Source organism: Corylus avellana, chromosome 11, assembly GCF_965113065.1.
Source record: "Corylus avellana chromosome 11, dhCorAvel1.hap1.2, whole genome shotgun sequence".
Lineage (NCBI taxonomy): Eukaryota > Viridiplantae > Streptophyta > Magnoliopsida > Fagales > Betulaceae > Corylus > Corylus avellana.
The window spans coordinates 19,221,057-19,241,721 of NC_142500.1; the positions used below are offsets into that span (position 1 = coordinate 19,221,057).

The 20,665-nt window shown below is 37.4% G+C and overlaps 3 protein-coding genes across 3 annotated transcripts; 2 read left to right on the forward strand and 1 right to left on the reverse strand.

Moving 5' to 3' along the window:
- Positions 1-610: 610 nt before the first annotated feature.
- On the forward strand, positions 611-3,278 carry MRL7 (polyadenylate-binding protein 2-binding protein; the record flags this gene model as incomplete). Its single annotated transcript, XM_088511910.1, is given in 5 exon segments — positions 611-1,456; positions 1,919-2,003; positions 2,372-2,483; positions 2,616-2,730; positions 2,992-3,278. Coding segments are annotated over 4 exon segments (1,134 nt in total). The 3' UTR covers positions 2,717-2,730; positions 2,992-3,278.
- A 670-nt stretch (positions 3,279-3,948) lies between these two features.
- LOC132166375 (ATP citrate lyase (ACL) family protein) lies at positions 3,949-9,893 on the forward strand. The gene is made up of 12 exons (XM_059577178.2): positions 3,949-4,234; positions 4,713-4,823; positions 5,144-5,255; positions 6,703-6,767; positions 7,261-7,338; positions 7,488-7,562; positions 7,665-7,817; positions 7,928-8,062; positions 8,299-8,463; positions 8,851-8,973; positions 9,391-9,462; positions 9,587-9,893. Exons 1-12 carry the CDS (start codon positions 4,133-4,135, stop codon positions 9,659-9,661), a joined length of 1,266 nt encoding a protein of 421 aa, XP_059433161.1. The 5' UTR covers positions 3,949-4,132; the 3' UTR covers positions 9,662-9,893.
- Positions 9,894-11,053: 1,160 nt separating this feature from the next.
- LOC132166151 (long-chain-alcohol oxidase FAO2) lies at positions 11,054-14,325 on the reverse strand. Its single transcript, XM_059576925.2, has 3 exons — positions 14,097-14,325; positions 13,700-13,972; positions 11,054-12,934 (listed from the first exon to the last, which is right to left on the reverse strand). Exons 1-3 carry the CDS (start codon positions 14,322-14,324, stop codon positions 11,198-11,200), a joined length of 2,238 nt encoding a protein of 745 aa, XP_059432908.2. The 5' UTR covers position 14,325; the 3' UTR covers positions 11,054-11,197.
- Between the last annotated feature and the right edge of the window lie 6,340 nt (positions 14,326-20,665).

Here is a 20,665-nt window from a genome sequence, read left to right on the forward strand (position 1 = left end):
GCTTTCCCTTCTATTAGAATTGAAGCGTTGGTAGTGCCATGATTTTGATTGGTTGGCTCTATAATCCTCCAATAGCCTTTTGTGGATATTAAATTTTCCTATTTAGAAATGGCCGAGGAAATAATGTTGAGTTATATACATCTGTTGGAAGTTGCTCGAGGTGCGGCTTTTGCTTTTAGCTGGTGAATTTGGGGATTAGAAAACAGGAATATGCTCAGAAACTAAGTCAATAATCAAATAAACTAAATAATATTTAGGAGTTTAAGAATTCCAATGTGGAATTACCTTAGAGAATCTAGAAGATCAGATTGATGATTGTTTCTTAGTATTTGTCGATTATTTAAACTTTTGATAGGAATCCAAAGAAGTGTGTAATTAGCAGGCGAAGATGGAGACTTGAATGTATGTATACTTTAGACTGATATTTGAAGGTCTGGACCATTATAAATGTATGAAAGGTGGTCTTGTCCTTTCCTTTCCAACTAATAGCTAGCATGTTAAACATGAATAATTGAATCTTTTTTTACTCATAACTGGGTCTGTAATTCTCTTTCCTAACCTCAATTTGGTTTTGATTGCCATTGCTGAATTCTGTCCAATTTTTCTTCAGTGGGGTGGGGATGGAGAAAATGTTGTTCCTTCAAGCTTCTACCATGCCAAAATCCTTCTCTCCTTTTTGTGCAGCAAACATTGACCTTACTTTGCACCCTTCTACATCATTTTCTTTTCGAAATCCTACTTCGAGGCCTTGTTCTTGTTCATGCTTCATCTTGTCCTCTCCTGTACAGAGCAGCCGCGTCCTAAAACCAGTTCTGTGTGTTTCAAGGAAGTCTGATTCGACATCTGACCCTGAACCCAACTCCAACCCTAAAGCAAAACCTAAGAAAAGAAGTCACCACCTGAAATCTGAAGCTCCCCAAAAGGATGATGATGAAAATCCTGGTAAGACTAGGATCTTCCCAACAACAATCCCAAGGAAGCCAAGGCGTGGTCGTAGGAGTGAAGCAGCTGCAGTTGAGGACTTTGTGCGTGACTCACTTGAACAGACATTTGCGTCAATCAGAGAGCAGAATTCAGAAGTACTTGAGAATAAGGAAAAGATATTGAAGGAAAGAGTTAATGAAGACAAGATTGATGCTGACAGCAGTGAAGAAGAAGATGATGATGAAAACAAGAGTGAGGATGGTGTTGGTGGTAATGGAAGAAGAAAGAAGATGGTGGTTGAGGAGGAAAGTCCAAGTTGGCCACTTGATGCTGATGTGGGGTGGGGGATTAGAGCATCGGAGTATTTTGAGCAGCACCCGGTCAAGAATGTTGTAGGGGAAGATGGTGTTGAGATTGACTGGGAAGGAGAGGTCGATGATAACTGGGTGATGGAGATCAATTGTCTGGAGTGGGAGAGCTTTGCTTTTCATCCAAGCCCACTCATTGTTTTTGTTTTTGAACGATACAACAGGTAATTTTGGTGAAGGTTTTTGCTATATGCTTGAACTAGCAGTGCTATTTATCTTTCATATTGCATACCTGTATTGTCCTATATGACTGTTTGCTCGTTTTAAATGCAGCATTAGTTATAGTGTAATGAGGTAGGGATTTGGTTAAGGGAAAGGTTTTCTGGGTTTAGCGCAATATGTATATGCTTATAACATCTGTTCATCTATGTGGCACTTTTCTGTGGTTTTATCAAAAGACAGCTGGTGGGAAATGTTGGTTTTATTTGATAAGCAACATGTTGATCAAGGAAGTAAACACTTAAATAATGAAGTGGGAAGGTGTATATCACTGTTTATTTGGTAGAAAAGTACTACATATGTGTGTATGAGAATAATGAACGTAGTAGATTTAAACAAATTTTATACAAATTCACTGTTGCAATTTAATTATTGTCATAGTTCACAATTTATCTTTCTGTTCACAGGGCAACTGATAACTGGAAGGCTTTGAAAGAGCTAGAAAAGGCGCTTAAGGTGTATAGGAGTTCTAAAGATCGGTTGCCTCCGCGGGTATATCAAACTTCTCATTTGCCCTTCTGAATTTTCTTAAAGTTCTATCTGTTCCATTTTCTATGATCCGTGGATAAGCGTTGCCATATATCTTGTTGACCCTTCATTTGGTTGCTGAGAAATGAAGGAATTTGGGAGAAAATGACTTTTTGAGCATGAAATTTTCTAATGCTTCTCTTATAAACTAATATCAACTTAGCTAATCCACACAGTGCTTCTCTGGGCCCTGATTGGTAAAATTTTAAAATTCAGTATTTTAACTTGTATTCTTTCCTACATATTCTGGTGACCAATCTGATTGAATTTTCTCAAAATGTGTTTCCATGTGTATTCGATGATGGGAATGCTCTGGAATTTCCTGATAACAGTCAGTAAAGATAGACACCAATATTGAGAGAGATTTGGCATATGCCCTTAAAGCTAATGAGTGCCCACAAATTTTGTTTTTACGGGGAAACAGGATCTTATACAGGGAGAAAGGTGAGATTATGACTTCTGGTCTTTATGATATTAAGAAGCACGATTTTGCTCAGATGCTTCTGAAGAATGGATGTGTTGAAGTTCTGTTTAGGGCCTTCAGGCCATAATACTATATTATATGTGCCTTTGCAGAGTTTCGGACAGCAGATGAGTTGGTCCAAATGATTGCACATTTCTACTACAATGCAAAGAGGCCTTCATGGATCGATGTTGCTGCTGTATCTCCAGCTTAATAATGTCATCATAGGTACTTACTGCAAAGTATACTTGCTCTTGATTGTTAATTAGGCTTTGATTGTTGATGCTTTTTAGATGGTGCTTTTGTTTGAAAAAGTGTTCTATAAAGGTGAAAGTAGATTTGTGTTTTGAGATGTTTGTTAATGTTTTTGTATTGAAAAGAGAAAACAAAAGAGATTTTCAAGCAAAACCATGATGTTTCTCTCATTTTCATTGTTGTTGTTGTTAAAATCTGCCTTTATTCTTCCATCTAATACTACCTGTTTTTTAGGTGAGTGCTTGTGTAAATCCTTGAAATGAAGGTGAGAAGAATGGAACATAATCAAGAGCAAGCCTAATTAGTAGGTTGAAGCTGTTTGTAAAAAGTAATAGCGCAGGTGTTGCTGCAATTGCAAGTGATGGCGCAAGGCTGCGTCCCAAATCTCTTGCATTTTCATTGTTGTTCTTAACATCTACCTTTACAACTTTATTCTTCCTTCTAATGATAATTCAAACCAGACAATTATAAACATAATATCCCGCCAACCTTAATCAAATCTTAATGATTATCTTCCTTCATATATATTTTTTTTAAAATATTCCATCAACTTAATTTCTTTTCATTAAAATGAAATCGACTGGTAACCATATGATACATACTTTACCTGCCATGACCAATAATTCATGGACATACTTTACCACACATACTCGATTGGTGGATCCTATTTCAATGGAAACTTGATGACTCGATGTGCCTACAATTACTGCTATGTCATGAGTTACTCTACGTATTGCTCGACGTAATATATGATGAATTCGTTAATGTCTTTTGTTGATTCTTTTTCACAGCTTAATAAATAATTTGATAAGCCAATGATTTATTTTCCAGTAATCACTTGATCACTCTTATTTTTTTTTCAACAAAAAAAATTATAAGTAAAGAGTCAGTTTTACATTTAGTTTTTATTTATTTAAATAAATAGGTGTGTTTTAGAAAAATATATATATATTTTAAGTGAAAACACATCTATAACACTTTTCCCCTTTTATCTCATGTCAAAATATTTTTTCATAAAAAAAAAAAAAAAAAACTTGTCCAAATACAATATAGCCACAATTTTTCCTTTTCTACGAATCAGCCTTTTGGCCCTTTAATATTTCGTTGAGCTAAGATTCTTAAAGAGAGGAAAAATATATAAAAAAGAAAAGAAAGGGGTAGTTTAGAAATAAGAAAACATTGTGGGTGAAAAATGAAACAAAATAGAATATAATATCTAGGGTCCGTTTTGCTCCTCCCACTTTGACCGGATCACACTCCGCCTCCGGCAAGCACCTGTCTCTCTCTTTCTAGGGTTTTCAGAGCTTGTCGTCTAGGTTTTCGCGCCGATCTCTCTGAATATCTTTGTGGCTGATTTTGCGGAAGTCTTGAAAGAATGGTGAGAGGATTGGTCAGCAAGCTCGTCTCTCGTTCTCTCTCCGTCGCCGGAAAATGGCAGCAACAGCAGCTCCGCCGCCTCAACATTCACGAGTATCAGGTCCCTCTCTCTCCCCCTCTCTCTCTCTCTCTCACACGCACGCACGCACGCACATGTATATGTGTACACATTGGAATAAGATTTTTTTTTTTTCTTTTGCTGTTTGGTTCTGGAGAAAATTCAGGAAAATAAAACAAAAAAAACTTGTGCTTTTACGGCTTATGTTGTTATGGTTTCATAAAAAATTTTGATAATTCATTTTACCGATCTCGGGCCTTTATTGGGGACAACTGACGGAAGGATTTTTCTCTTTTAAATGATTTTTGGAGTTTTTTTTTACGCTTCTGTGTTTTCTCGGCAATCAAACAGTGTGTATTACTGTTTATATTTTCATGAAAGGTTTGTGCTTTTGGTGAGAAATGTGTGGGTATTGTGCTGGTTCAGTCTCGTGATTTTGCGGAATTATGAATTGGTTCGGAAACGTTGATTGGATGTGGCGATTAAGCTTTTTTTTTTTTTGTTTGTTTGTTGAAATCAGGGGGCTGAGTTGATGGGCAAATACGGGATCAATGTTCCAAAAGGTGTGGCCGTTTCTTCCCTTGATGAAGTCAGGAAGGCGATTCGTGATGTATTTCCCAATGAAAGCGAGGTAATTGTTTGTAATTCAAGGCATTACTGTGTTCTTTTATTTCAAACTTTTTTTTTGGTTGATGTGAAAACTGAGGAGATGAATGGAAAGTATCACTTTGCCTCCTATGTTTATATTATTTGTTTTAGAAGAAAAAAAAAAAAAATGAAATTATGCAACGTAGTTGTATTTGGCCCAAATCAGGTCTATGTGTTATTGGGATCTGAATGGTAAACAGATGGAAGTTTAAACTATTCTTTCCTCTCATTTTTGTACATCCTCTTAGCAAGCACGCTGGTTGACGGAAAAAGTGGAATGCTAACTTTGATTTTATGATACAGGTGGTGGTCAAAAGCCAAATTTTGGCAGGTGGGAGAGGCTTGGGAACCTTTAAAAGTGGTCTAAAGGGTGGAGTTCATATTGTTAAGGCTGATCAGGTTGAAGATATAGCTGGTACTGAAGATTTTTTCTCTCTTTCCTCAAGAGTGTGATTTAAGATGTTTTTCTTTGTTACTTATCAAAAAAAAAAAAAAGATGTTTTTCTTTGTTTGACTTGTATGTAATCTCTTTTATTGTCAATTTGTCCCTCCAGTAGGGATTTAGTACTACATTGGTAATCTTCTAGTTCTGCCGCATTTCTATTCTTGGGCCTTGGCCCTTGTCTATAACAAGATGGGGTTTGTTTATGTTATACATACCCAATACCAAACCCCGCCTAATGAAATATATTATTGACAAAGTCAGACTGAAGTTATTTGGATTGGTTTGATTTGGTTTCATTTTTCGAAGGGCACAAATTTCCTCCAACCTATTTAAATAAGTAACAAGTGTCATTCAACATCTTTAGATTTCTCAAAAATTAATGTTTAGGTTCTTAGGTTAGTAGAATGACAATAAATGATTCTTAAAAATATTAAAAAAAATATGTGAGAGATGACATTTGTCACGTATTGAAGTAAGTTGAAGAAAATTTCTTCCAAACTAGTTTGGAGGAAATTTCTGTAATTTTTCAAATATTGACAGATTCTTTATTATAAAGATATATTTTTCCATGACTGTGATGCTTAGGCAAACTCAAATGATCAAATCCCTACTAGTAAACCTGCCTAGCTTAATGTTATATATTTGATGTACATATGAATTTTAATGAGCTATTTAAGGACAAACTTTTTGCATAGAATGAACTCTAAAGGGCCAACATGGTTAGCCTATTCACTGTATAAAGCCAATTGCTGGCTGATTTTATTTGCCATGTAAAAAGAGAAGCAAGTTTTCATCTTTATTTTTTGATAAGTCTTAAAAATTTAATGTAGCATGCTTCCCTGTCTAAGGCAATGTGGGATTGCATCCCCTCTTCTATGGGAACAATAACCCCCCTGTTCATGCTGGAACTCCCTTGTTTATGGTTGAATGTATTATTGGTTTGTTTCTTGGGTTGGGTCAGCGAACTTTTATCTGCCCGAAACAGTTAATTTTTTTTCTTCATATTACTTCAATTCTAGACCCGTTCTAGGCCCTGAGATATTAAACCAAATCAACGTAGGATGCTTGATCCATCTCAAGCTACTTTGGAGGACTCTAGTGCTGCTTGTATATAGGTTTGCAATTGTTGCTTGTGGGTAAGATTTCTTGCAATATATGAGTATCTTATCTTCAAATGTGCACAACTGGGAACTTCAATTCATCTTAAGTTTGTTCTATATGATTGCCAATGGTCTTTTGCCAAGTGGCAACTCCTCCTCCACTAAGTAAGGGCAGAGGGCCAGGTCACAAGTTCAATCTTGTTGGGTGTGGTAGTTGTATTTACCTATAAGGGAAAATAATCTTTGTTCTGTATGATTAAGAGTTTTATCATTCCATAGCATTCTCCCCTATTTTGATTTCATAATTTTATATTCAGGGAAGATGCTTGGGCAGATACTTGTTACTAAACAAACTGGTTCCCAAGGCAAAGTTGTCAGCAAGGTCAGGCATTTTTTATTCAGTCTATTTAGGATCATCAATTATTTTAGCGTTGCCAGCTTCATTTTATGACTAGTTTTGTTCTGTTCTTTTGTTGCCAATATGTTTGTGTTCAAGTTGAACATGGGCATCAATATGTAACTTGATTTAGGCCAATGAGCTTTAGCTCAAATGGCACCTCCCCCCACTATGAGAAGAGGGTGGAGGGTAAGGTGGATTCAAGGCCTAAGGGGGTGTGTTTTTAACTTGCCAATCAGAATATATATTTGTCTTCATATATTTCTTTTGTCTTGGTTCCCTGCATAGCAAATCTCAGTATGCTTTGCTATCTACTGCTTATTTGTTTGAGGTGCAGTTTATTTATTTTTCCTTATACAGGTGTACTTGTGTGAAAAATTGTCACTCGTCAATGAGATGTACTTTGCAAATCTCAGTATGCTTTGCTATCTACTGCTTATTTGTTTGAGGTACAGTTTTTTTATTTTTCCTTATACAGGTGTACTTGTGTGAAAAATTTTCACTCGTCAATGAGATGTACTTTGCTATCACTCTGGATCGTAAAACTGCTGGCCCGGTATGTTCTCAAACTTAGTGTCTAATCTTTTTATTTGATTTGAACAATTAGTTTTATTCTGTCAATACATTTGGACATTCTATCCTTATTTCTGGTTAGGCATAGTAGTCCTAAATCGAATATGCTTTTGCATATCTTTCTTTCCCCAGCTTATAATTGCCTGTAGAAAAGGAGGAACCAGCATTGAAGACCTTGCAGAGAAATTCCCTGATATGATTATAAAGGTTGCTATCCTTTTATTTTATTTTGATGGTTTATCATTGTTATTGAGGCAGTCTCATCCTTCTTTGATATATTGAAATGTAATAGACGCGTTATTTTGATAGGTGCCTATTGATGTTTTCAAAGGAATAACTGATGAAGATGCCACAAAGGTTGTTGATGGTTTGGCTCCCACAGTGGCTGATAGGAAAGATGCAATTGAACAAGTGAAGAAATTGTATGAGCTTTTTTGCAAGTGTGACTGCACAATGTTGGAAGTGAGCATAAGCTTTTAAATTGCAAATTTGCATGGTGGCATATTTATTCATTTAATTTTTTTCCATTGGATGTTGTAGTCTGAATGATGAACTTTGGTTCTTCTGGGCAGATCAATCCCATTGCAGAGACTTCTGATAAGCAGTTGGTAGCTGCTGATGCTAAGTTGAACTTTGATGACAATGCTGCCTTTCGTCAGAAAGAGATATTTGCTCTCCGTGATCCATCGCAGGAGGATCCTCGGGAGGTGTTTGTTTTTTCTTATAATGCTTATTTATCTGGAATGATTTTTCTTAAATATTTTTGGTTGGTGATGTGAAAGCCAACCATTTGGGTTTTGATTGTGAGACGATAAATCACTGCAATTGTGAACTTTTGAATAGACATCCTGCTTGAAGCACAGACATGCAAAACACCATTTCCATAGAGTTAGACTAAGCAGCAGCAATGAATACTTATGCATCTTTCGTTATATTCTTATAGGTGGCTGCTGCTAAAGCAGATTTAAATTATATTGGCTTAGATGGAGAGATTGGTTGCATGGTGAATGGTGCAGGATTGGCAATGGCCACAATGGACATAATTAAATTGCATGGGGGAACTCCTGCCAATTTTCTAGATGTAGGTGGGAATGCTTCTGAAGGCCAGGTAATGACTTAACTTCTAGGATTGTTGTTTTTAAGAATTGGTTTTTACTGCTTATATGTCATTAGCGCTTTTGTGCCCATTGTTGTAATCAAGTACCATATTTATTTATCAGTTATATACTTTTAGCTTTTCAATAACATAAATACTTATAATAAGGCTGAATATTCTCTGTGCACACACATGCCATGTATATTTATGATGTTGTGTTCATTGGCATTTTCTTCTGACAAAACAGATATTCTATAAATGGTTTTATATTGTTTATTAGCCATTTTCTGAGTCTGATCTTGGATAATCTCTAAACTGTCATGAATTTGACTTGTTACTTGCCTTGAGAAAACAACTTTTTAGTTACCATTTTTTTAATCATTAACTTATATGAAGCAGGTGGTTGAGGCATTCAAAATATTGACCTCTGACGACAAGGTCAAAGCAATTCTAGTGAACATATTTGGAGGAATAATGAAATGTGACATAATTGCTAGTGGAATTGTCAATGCTGCCAAACTGGTTAGATTCTGTGTCCGATTATCTCATGTGCATTTGGAACATTTGCTACTTTTTGGAACTGGTTATCTTCTCATATCCACTTTGTACTTCAGCCCCTCCAATCGTTGTTTTTGTGTCTTTTCACACATACTCTTATATTTTTATGATACCATTATAAAATAAAATTTATAGAACTTTCAATGAAGAAATGGGATAGGTTGTATTTAGAAGTATTTGATATTTCTAAACGCAAATAAACAGAAAAAATAAATGCAAAAAGGAATGAAGGAAGAAGAATGTTCTTTTATTATAATTGAATTATCATAAGATTTTAATTTGTTCCCTTCTTTTTCCTTTGGCTGAATTTGAATGAATTTATTATTGCCTTAAAGCGCTATTGCGCTGATGTTTTATCTTCTTCTGGGCCTTGTGTTGAAGGTTTCACTGAAAGTACCAGTGATTGTTCGGCTTGAAGGCACCAATGTTGACCAAGGAAAGAGAATTCTAAAGGTAAACTTGAAACTTGATCTGATGTCAAATCTTTGAACAGAAATTCATAATGTCATGAGAATCATCTTTGATAAATTGGATAAAAGTGTATGGTTATTTATGTTGATCGCTGATTGGTCTGCAGGAAAGCGGTATGGCATTGATAACGGCCGAAGACCTTGATGATGCTGCCGAGAAAGCAGTTAAAGCATACAAGTGAGGGAATGAATCCCTTGGTTCCTACATAATTTTATCTGTTTCAGCATATATGATTCTTTTTGTGGTGAATCTGATTTGCTGCTTGCATTTTTCTGCGGGAATACATATAGACGTAGTTTCAGTAAAATGGGAATCGATGTGAGATTCTGATTGAATCTAGAACAATTGTCAAAGCTTTCCCAATAAGGTTGGGTTTCCTCAAATTATTTATAATCCACTTTAGTTTTTTTTTTTCTTCTGATTTTTTTCTGGTTTGGATATTCGTTATAAATTGTTTTTGGCTTCTTGATCTCCTTCATCTTAAGCTGAGCAATGGTGCTTAGAAGTTATTTACACCTAGAAAACACCCATGCCCATAAATGTATGAGTTCTAGTGTGCGTGTGCCTTTGTTTTATGAAGGAAATGTCTGTTAGTAAGGGGAGAGAAAAACCTTATTATTAGATGATTCCCAAGTAAGAATTATGATATTTGATGCGAAATAGAGTTATATAATTGCATGCAATATGTCTGTTCCCTTATATATGAAACAACAGAAAAAGGATTCTCTTTTTATATAATCCTTGGAGTTAACCTTTAATATAAAATAGAAGGAACAATAGACGTTAACATTGGCATCGAGTCTCATCTTCTTTCGACGACCAAGGGCTTTTTCTCCTTTGTTTTTTTACTTTTTAAATGTTCTCAAAACAAAAAAATATATCTTTTTAAGTAGAGAAAATTCATTGAAAGCCTAAGGGGTGCAATTCAAGTATACAAGAAGTATATAAGAGAAATGCTCAACAAACAAAAATTTGCATAGCCAGAGGCATGGATAAAGGTGTTAACAGAGATTTACTCAAGTAAAGCTTAAAGAAAACATGTCTGCAGATCCGAGTTTGTTCTCTCACGATCATCTAAGTTTGGAGTGTTCTATTATTTCCAAATGTACCACAACAAAAAAGAAAGAGTCGCGTTTGAAACAATAATGATATCATTCCGGCTGATCCTTATATTTCAACGCACCAAAAGATTCACCATATGTCCAGCCATAACCCACTTTACCCCAAACATCTGAAAAACCATAATCTACTGCTCTCTAGTGACATCACAATGAAGAAGAACATGATCCGACATTGTCCATCGGTTTTCAAATTTAAAGTAACTTATACCCCTTTGAAAATCACTGCAATCAATAAGTATAAGGAAATTATATGAAAGAAATCCGGGTAATTTGCCTTGGACAATGCCTGCAAAGTGAGCCTTCCAAATAGGAGAAATGTGAAGCCTATCAATTCTAGACCATGACGGAGAGTCCTGACTCCTGGTTATTAGTGTGTAACACTAAAAACCTTTTATTTATTTATTTATTTTTTTTAAAGTAAAAACATATGTTTTTAAGCACTCACTCTCACATATTAGTTTTGCTCCATGATACAAAAGAAACTGAAAGGGAAGGAAGAAGATAATTGGTTTTTTCATTACACAAAATCTTTATTGTAGATCATACTCTAAACTACATTCAAAATATAGAATGAGAAACATTAGTTATATATCCACCTAGAATTTTTGCCTTTTCAATGACTCTGCAATCCTCTTGGAAATGCAATAGGCAGTGGACTGGATGGTAATCATGGGATTGACCCCAACTGCAGTAGGTAGAATGCTTGCATCACATACAAACAACCCTTTTGCTTCCCAACTTTCACCATTCTCATCAACTGCACCTTCCTCCTCTGTGGCACCCATTCTACAACTTCCCATCTGATGTGCAGAACAATATATGGTCCAGTTTTCTCCTCTTGAACCTGCCCCTCCAACTGCTGTGACTTTGTCCAAGAACTCCTCCAACTCCTCCTCCTTTATCCCTTTACATTTAATTCTCTGGCCATCACTCCTATAAGTACCCACTTCAACTGCTCCACTGGCAACCAAAATCCTCAAAGCTTGCCTCATCCCAGCTTGAAGATTTTCTTTATCTGTACCACTTAATCGATACTCAATCTTACCCTCTGCCTTCACCTCTCCTGAACCCTGATCTCTTACCATTGCAAAAAGGTTAGCAGTTCTTGCATACTTCACCATCCTCTCCTTCATGTCGAGCCCCGAAACCCATGGAAGTAATCCGCTAAATGCGGCAGGTCCTAGTGCAGAAGCTTCTATAATAGCCCGGACATCAGAATCTTCTGAAACCACCTTATTGAGAGAAGTAATGATTCCTCCCTCATACGCTTTGCCTTTAAGAATAGATATGTTTTCTGGGAAATATCCCCAAACCAGTTGAACAGGGTGGAGGTGGAGGTTCCTGCCAATGTTTGGATTCTCCATGCCACTAGAGATCATTAGAGGGGGAGTCAAGAGAGACCCACATGCACAAATTGTTACTCTAGCCTCAATTTGCAGCTTCTTTGTGATAGCCTTGCTCGAAGTTGTTGCAATCACTCCCAGGCATCTCTTTCTCATCCTTCCATTCTTTTCATTCTCCAATATGAGTTTCTCAGCTTTGCTTCCTGTCAGGATCACTGCACCACAGTTCACAGCATCTACCAACCAAGTTGAATCAGTGCCTTTCTTATCTCCTGTTCTACAACCATAACTACAAGAACCACAGTAATGATTTTCTGATGAATTTGTTGCAACTATCTCAACTTTCAAACCAAGATTCTCACACCCTTTTCGGAGTGCTTGATTCTGGAAGCTTTCTTCCATACACTTATCTGTGACACCAATCCTCTTACAAACGGCATCCATGGCAGATTGATAGCTAGAGCTTCCGTAAAATGGGATCTTATGATCGACAGCCCACTCTCGAAGAACTGAATCCGGTGTTTTGATAGATGCGGACCAGTTTACAGCAGAGCCTCCACCAACTGTTGAGCCGGCCAACATCATAGCTTTCCCATCAAGAGTTGACAAAAGTCCACCTGATTCATATAGCTCATTCAGGGAAGGCCCTTCTAAAGAAGAATAGTCTGCGGGCACAAAATAGTTTCCCTTCTCAAGAACAATTACTTTTTGGCCAGAGCTTGCAAGAACTGCAGCTGCAATCCCACCACCACTGCCAGAGCCAACAACAACAACGTCACATTTGATCTTGTATACGCTTTGCTCTGCATCTTCGGTGACTTGAAGGCCTTTCTGGGTGAGAGATTGGAGAATTGTGGAGTCACTTTCGTTTGTAGTTTCTATCACTCCCTTTTGGAGTGGCCTCTCCTCATGTGGTTTCGTCAATTTTTCCCTGGTGTGAACCTGGTACCCGATTGCTTTCCATGCTGGATTTTCTGATTTTTCATCAGTCTGCAATATGCAGAAAAAAAAAAAAAAACTCAAAACTCTTAGCAAAAACAATAAAAGAATAACTTTTTTTTTTTTTTGGGTGGGAAAGTACAATTACACCGTCAAACTACTATTTTATTGTCAATATCTCCTCAAAACTATCAATTGTGTTGGCTATATTCTTCTTAATGACAAAAAGACACTACATAAATTCTAAAAATAAAAAAAAAAAGTTTTTTTTTTTTTAAAAAAGCAATTAAAAAAAAAAATTACAAGGGTGGCTTAACCACCCCCAGCGCTTGGTGTGGTGGCCAGACAAGCCCCCAAGTGTCTGGGGGTGGATCGACCACCCCTTATTATTATTATTTTTTTTAAAATTTATGGAGCATTTTTGTCTTTTTGTTGGCATTGAGGGAACATTGACATTTTTTAGAAAGTTTAGAAGGGACATTGATAATGTGAAGATAGTTTGAGGAGGCTATGTGCAATTTTTCCCATTTTTTATTCGGTATGTAACAAGTAGAAAAATGAAAAATGATAATTCAAAACTCTTAAGGGAAAAGTAAAAAAGGAGAAACGTTTTATAGGCAGATGAAAGTTTAAAGATTTTCTTTGCAGGATCCAAGATATACCAATATTCTTTAACACCTAAAGATGGCAATTTTAATCAAACATAGATTTCACTTTCTTCTCACTCACCACAAAATTTCTTTATGAAAACTGTTTCTTAGTATCCAAGTAACAAATAGAGCAGGATGAGAAACCATAGTGGATTAAAAGCATTACCCTTGAGAAGAAGTTATAGAAGCAGAAGATTTTAAAAACCACAAACAACATCCTTAAGGGTAACAGAAGCCTTTCTCTTGACCATTTCTTGAGAATTTCTTCTCTCTTTTCCAAAGAAATTTCAGAGAAGTTAAGAATAAATGGCCATTTCCTGTCAAAGCACAGAGACCCACAAAGCAATAGAGTTCCCAATCTGAATGACAGCATCCTCAGAACTAAGCTCACTAGGAACACAGCCTGTGGTAGACACCTCTTCACCATCAGCTCTGCCACCTGTTTTTCATTCAAAGAGAAAACATGTTATACATATTGTTTTTTTTGTTTTTCTGTTTGTTCTATAGAATTAAATACAGAATAAGCATTACAAATTAAGATAGGATATAGACAACTAATTAACCTCATCAGGGATTGGATGCTGAGACCCAGAAGCTTTGTAGAAGGAATGGAGGGAGTGGTCAGCTGGGTTCTCCTTGCCAATGCTGTCCTCCCATGGCTGCAGGGGAGGGATAAGAGCCTCACAGATGGCAGCCAGTGATTGAATCTGAGCTAAAGAGAAACCATGGCTGTAGCTGCCCTCTCTCCTCCCTCCTGTCAACAATGTGTGACTGCTCTTCCTTCCCTTCATCTCTCTCTCTCTGTAATGATATATTTCTTTTTGTTAATTCTTTTTTTCTCGTTTGATCTTCAGTGACATCTTTCTTCGTTTTATAGAGTTGTTGTAAATAGTGGATTCCACTTGGGGCATGGCTTTTGTGGTGTAGTAGGGGGTGGGGGGGTGGTGGGGTGGGGGCAAAATGTTTTTTTTTGTGGAAAATTTCTCCTTCAGTCTGTCCATTCTTTTGTTTTTTTTTTTTTGCTTTCTTTCTCTCTTTCACCAATACCTTTGTCTTGTCAACCATATTATTTCAAATAAAAAAATTGTATTTTTCACATTTGTACACTTGAACGTTGAACGCCTGTCCCTTTCAGATTCGGATTCCCATCAATTGAGAGAATAATTAGAGATTCTTCAATTATGAATCATAGCCGTCCATTTTTATCCAACATCTCACATTATGCCATGTGTCTCACTTAAATTAAATAATAAAATATTAATTAATTTTAGAAATAAACAATTTAAATCAAATAAAAAAATAGGAAAAGAAATAAATTAAAAAAAAAAAAAAAAACTGGGGTGCCCAATTGAGCCTAGGGGTGGCTTTGGCACCCTAGACCGCCAGTCAGGGGTGGTTGGCCACCCCATTTTTATTTCTTTTCCTATTTTTTTATTTGATTTTAATTTTATTTTTGAAAATTAATTAATATTTTATTATTTAATTTAAGTGGGACACGTGGCGTGATGTGGGCTATTAGATAAAAATGGATGGCCAAGATTCACAATTGGAGAATCTTCAATTTTTCCCGAGGGGATTTGGCTCTGTCCTTTTTTTTTTTCTTTTTTTTTTTTTTTGCACCAATACCTTTGTCTTGTCAATTATATTATTTCAAATAAAAAAAATTGTATTTTTTTTTTTTTTCATTATCTACTCAATGAAGTGAGCTTCAAGAAAAATATTGGGTTAGTTAAACAGTGCGATTTATTCATCTTCAACCTTACATTCTTCAACTTCTTCTTCAACTTTCCTGGAGGCATAATTATGCAGCTGAGGCCATCGAAGGGGGGCATTTGCCCTCAAGAGTTTATGAGAGGAGGCATAATCATAGCTGAGGAGGGCATATAAAAAAATTTACCATGGTAAAAAAGAAATTTTAGGAGTTGAGGGGATACATATGCCTCCTCTTAAACCCCCTGGCTCCACTCCTTAGTGCAGGAGCAGGAGAGAGAAAGACCAGAGAAAGAGAGGAAGAAAGTGACAAGGCAGTTTTCAGCAGAATCTGCTAATGCCACTAAGCATTCACATTCAACTCTCAATATTTGGCTTTTCTCTAAAATTTATAAAATTAAAAAAAAAAACAAGAAAGAAAAAAATATATTTAACAAACCCTTTAGCCAATCCCGTTTAAGACATCATCTCTAAATTAATGTAAGAAAATGGGAGAAATAAATTAAAATTAGTGATCTCTGTTTTATGAAACGTGATTTTTCGCTAATGAAACTATTATTTGGAGCCATTAACACATCAACTTAAAACACAAAATGTCGTAAAAACATATTACGAAAAGTAAGATCTTGACTTATCTAATTCCACATTGTGGAATTTGGAAAATTGAGTCCGCCAACAAAGTTAGACTAATTATAATATGGGGGGTGGGAACAGAGTGGTCAACCATGAAGGCCTGTTGTGGAGGATGAATGATGATATTCACCTTCCATTGTTAGGGCAAGTTGCAGAAAGACGCCACACATATAGAAGATAAAAAAAAAAAAGGTCATGGGTTGTGGACCTTTGTTGTCAGTCTTCCACTCTATTCAGTCAGCTATTAACTTACCTGGATTGAGATCAATACCTCTTCATTACCTTTTATTTGGATCGCTCATTTTAAATGAACAGTCTAAATCGTTACAGCAAATAAAAACAAAAAGGTAATAATTTACGTCGGTCATCTCTTCATCATCATCGTGTTGATTAATTTGTTGGCTTTTCGTCTCTTATCATTTTATTTTCTATGTAGTTTCTCTGTATCTTTTGCAAAGTCCCCCAACCCTCTTAATCAATCGGTCCGATTGATTATGATATACTAGATATATGCTCAACCAGATTGGACTGGGAAAATGAATCTGGGAGCTTAAAATTCACCAAAAGTCCTGACTAAGGCCAATACACAAAAAGTAGAGAATATGTACTAGAGGTGAAAACTTAAATAGCTCGACTAACCACATAACTATAATGGGTACCTCCCTTTTTTTTCTTTTTTTTTTTTTTTTTTTTTTTAATTAAAGGATGGGAAGGGGCGACCAGTGTAGTTTCCTCTCTTGGGCGTGACCATCGGGGTTTTCATCCGCTGTGGAATGTCCAGTTTGAGCCATACCTACTGCCTGGGAATGCGAGCCCGTCACCACAACCCCACCAAAGTGTGAGCCGGTAGAGCCCCTTCATAGTAGTATCTGGTTCACGCATCTACTACCGCAAGCGGATTCGAACACGCGACCATTAGGATGAAATGAGTTCTTCTACCAACTCAACTACTACCTTGGTGGTAACTATAATGGGTACTTGAATAAAGATAGTAACTCTTGCTAAAAGAATGTTGGGATCATAGCACTAAGAAAAACTACATCCTGATTTCAGTTCGAATTAAACTCAAATACCAGAAATCTGGCTAAGGCAAAAACCCACTAGGCCAAAATCCATATTCTAGAGGGTCAACTCTTTGTCATTGACTCATTGTCACGTTGATTTGTTGGCTTTTGGCCTCTTTATCATTTTTTCCATACCAATGGATTAGGTTTGACCCTCTGGCCATAGAGATTTCTACCAAAAATTTCCTCATTTCAAAGAAAGATTTATTGGTAAATTGTTTCTTAGTGGGACATGTCAAAGTCAAATCCAATCCAACCAATGACTAAAGGTTTAATACTACTAGAGAGGACTCTCTGTACTCTTGTAGACTAGTCTACCAAATGTTCCTGACACGACAAAAAAAGAGGTCTACTGCACATTTTCCTGGAACTTGTTTTCTTGTCTCATACATTTGCTATAGTTGTTGTCTTCTGAGTGTGATGACCATGCAAATGAGTTCTGTAGTTCCAATGATCTACGGCTTTGAACATGCCACCTGTCTAAATTTTATAATGTAAACACGTGTCAAACAATTCTCTTTGACAAATTTTGACGTTCTCTTTATTTTTTTTGGCATTTTTGTGTAATAAATTGCATGATTGCAATATTCTCATTAGTAAGTAACTCTCTAATAATTACTTTCTTAGAATAAACAACTGTTCTCTAAAAAAGAAAGTAAATGTCGTATGGCAATTCTAAATGTTAAGAATATTATATTAATGTTATTTACTTGGTATTTACTTCCTTAGATATTATTAGTCTATTAGGTTTACCTTTCCTTAGTCTACTAGGTTTACCTTTCCTTAGCCTACTAGGTTTACCTTTCCTTAGTCTATTAGGTTACTAGCCTCTCTATAAATAGAGGTCTCTGTATTCATTATTAATATCAGAGTCAATACAATGTAGTCCATTGTGTGCTTTCGCTATCTCTCTCTTCTCTCTCTTTCTTCCGCTTCTAATATATTATCCAATATATTTAACATGGTATCAGAGCCACCTTTTTGTGGCCTCCAATAAACGTCTTTCACGTTTTCCGGCGCCGCCAGTATTATCCGGCGAATCCTTCTCTCTGATCCTCACGGTTCTCTATCTTCTCCTCGAGGTTTTCAGCGTATCACTATACCGTCTGAAAGCCCGGAAGACAACCGTCCCAGAGCCGCCGCACACAGCCATATCGGAGATCACACGCGCCCTCACGCGCCGCCCAAAGGTTCAGCAATTCCGCCACTGCCGTCCAGCCACCGGCCGCCACGGTGGTCCGATAGCTTCCCTCAGGCCACCGATCGATAGATCTGCTCCCCAGGATTCCAGAACAGGCCTCAGATCCTCCATACGACCCTCCACGCGCCGCCACGCGCCCCCAGAAGGTCCGCGCGTCAGATCCACGCGCCAGCAAAAGCCTCCTCCGTTCGCGCGTGTACACACGCGCCATCGCACCCACGTGCCACGCCATTCTTGCCACGTCAGCCCTAAGTGCCACGTCAGCATAGCCACGTCAGCCCTACGTGCCACGTCAGCATGTGTGCCACGTCACCAGTACCACGTCAGCCTGCGTGCCACGTCAGCCTGCGTGCCACGTCAGCAGTATCGAGTCAGACCTTGCCACGTCATTAGTGCCACGTCAGCGTTGACTTTTCAATCGTTGACCGTTGACTTTGACTTTGACCACTGAAAAAGTTGACCAGGTGTTTCCTTCTCAATTTTTCGTCCTGATTTCAAATTTGTGGTCTATTTTTGCTTTTGGCATCTCTATATGGCAGAAAACAAGACTCTTCTTCAAATTTAGGCGTTTGTTTTATGCGGTTCAAGTTGGTTTATGCTTGTTCACTTCGGTTTTATAGCCTGTTCTTTGGCGCAATTCAATCCGGTTCATTCTTCTTGCGGATGGCACTCTCGGGTCAGACCAATCTTTCCTTAGGTCCATGGGTTTTCGGGCCAAAGAAGCCCCTTTCAACCGGCCCACTGATGCCTTGTCAAATGCCGCCATCACCGGTCACTGATTAGCCTCTTCAACCGGCCATTTTTCTCCTTACTTAGCTCAGCCGGATAGGCGAGACGGTCTACTAGTTAGATGGGCCAGACTTTAGTTCAGCCGACAAGGCGAGACGGTCCAAGGGTTTCAGGCATGATTAGCCTCTTCAACCGGCCCTGCTTATCTCAGCCGACCAGGCGAGACGATCTACTAGTCAGACTTTAGTTCAGCCGACAAGGCGAGACGGTCCAAGGGTTTCAGACATGATTAGCCTCTTCAATCGGGCCTACTTATCTCAGCCGACTAGGCGAGACGGTCCAAGGGTTTCAGACATGATTAGCCTCTTCAACCGGCCCTACTTATCTCAGCCGACTAGGCGAGACGGTCCAAGGGTTTCAGACATGATTAGCCTCTTCAACCGGCCCTACTTATCTCAGCCGACCAGGCGAGACGGTCTACTAGCTAGAATTTTTGGGTCAGACTTTAGCTCAGCCGATCAGGCGAGACAGTCCAAGGGTTACGGGCCAAACAAGCCCCTTTTAACTGAACCTACTTTTCTCAGCCGACCAGGTGTGCTACTTCATTACTAGTATATGGTTTTCAAATCAAATTATAACCAAGTGAACCAAGCTCCAGCTTAAATGCATTGCTCAAATTCAGGCAGAATCCACGGGTCTCTAACAACTTTTATGGCGTTACTTCGGCAATTGTTTCGGCACATGCAGCTTTTTCGGCGAATTCATTTTTCTCTCCCTTTTCGTTTATCCAAACTCAAGTTTACACATTGAGTTTGTGGGGGGATGTTAAGAATATTATATTAATGTTATTTACTTGGTATTTACTTCCTTAGATATTATTAGTCTATTAGGTTTACCTTTCCTTAGTCTACTAGGTTTACCTTTCCTTAGCCTACTAGGTTTACCTTTCCTTAGTCTATTAGGTTACTAGCCTCTCTATAAATAGAGGTCTCTGTATTCATTATTAATATCAGAGTCAATACAATGTAGTCCATTGTGTGCTTTCGCTATCTCTCTCTTCTCTCTCTTTCTTCCGCTTCTAATATATTATCCAATATATTTAACACTAAAAAGAAAATGTTCCTCTTGATTTTTTTTTTTTTTTTTTTTGGTGTTCTCTTTCATATTATGTAGATATTGTTTACTAAAAACATAAGGAAAAAAAAAAAAACTTGCTCCACTGGTCATTTCATTTTTATTTTTATTTTTAAAAAATATACACCTAGAATAAGGAGAACACCAAAAAGCAAGAGGAATATTTGAAAGTCATCCCCATAAATGATCAATCGGAAGTTGATCCCTCGAAGCGATCAATTTCTTGAGTAACACCCAGGGCAGAACAACCCTTTGACTTGGGAATAGGATCCTCTTCAGTCCAAAATGGACTGAAAAATATTTAGTATGACTAAAATTTATTCTTAAAAATCTTAGAGTCATAAATGAGATACTTGTCTACTAACAAAAAATAATAATAAAATATTATTTCATATTAAAAAAAATATAAAATAAAATAATAAAATAATAAGGGGTGATTGGCCACCCCATTGGGCCAGTCTGGGGTGGCCGAAGCCACCCTATGGCCCTTGGGGGTGGTTTGACCAATCCCAAAGGCCAAATCTAAAAGAAAAAAAAAAAAAAAAAATCGTTCAGCCCTTGTAGGTGACCAGACCACCCTAGTTGGAGAACCAAACCCAAGGGCCATGGCTTTGGCCATAGGGTGGCCGAAGCCACCCTAATTGAGCTGAGTTGGAGAAGA

Coding starts and splice junctions, on each gene's coding strand:
- LOC132166375 (XM_059577178.2), top strand. CDS start 4,133: ATGGTGAGAGGATTGGTCAGCAAGCTCGTCTCTCGTTCTCTCTCCGTC. Junction 8,063..8,298: donor CGCAGGAGGATCCTCGGGAG/GTGTTTGTTTTT, acceptor ATATTCTTATAG/GTGGCTGCTGCTAAAGCAGA. Junction 8,464..8,850: donor GGAATGCTTCTGAAGGCCAG/GTAATGACTTAA, acceptor TATATGAAGCAG/GTGGTTGAGGCATTCAAAAT.
- LOC132166151 (XM_059576925.2), bottom strand. CDS start 14,324: ATGAAGGGAAGGAAGAGCAGTCACACATTGTTGACAGGAGGGAGGAGA. Junction 13,973..14,096: donor AGCATCCAATCCCTGATGAG/GTTAATTAGTTG, acceptor AATGAAAAACAG/GTGGCAGAGCTGATGGTGAA. Junction 12,935..13,699: donor TCTATAACTTCTTCTCAAGG/GTAATGCTTTTA, acceptor TGCATATTGCAG/ACTGATGAAAAATCAGAAAA.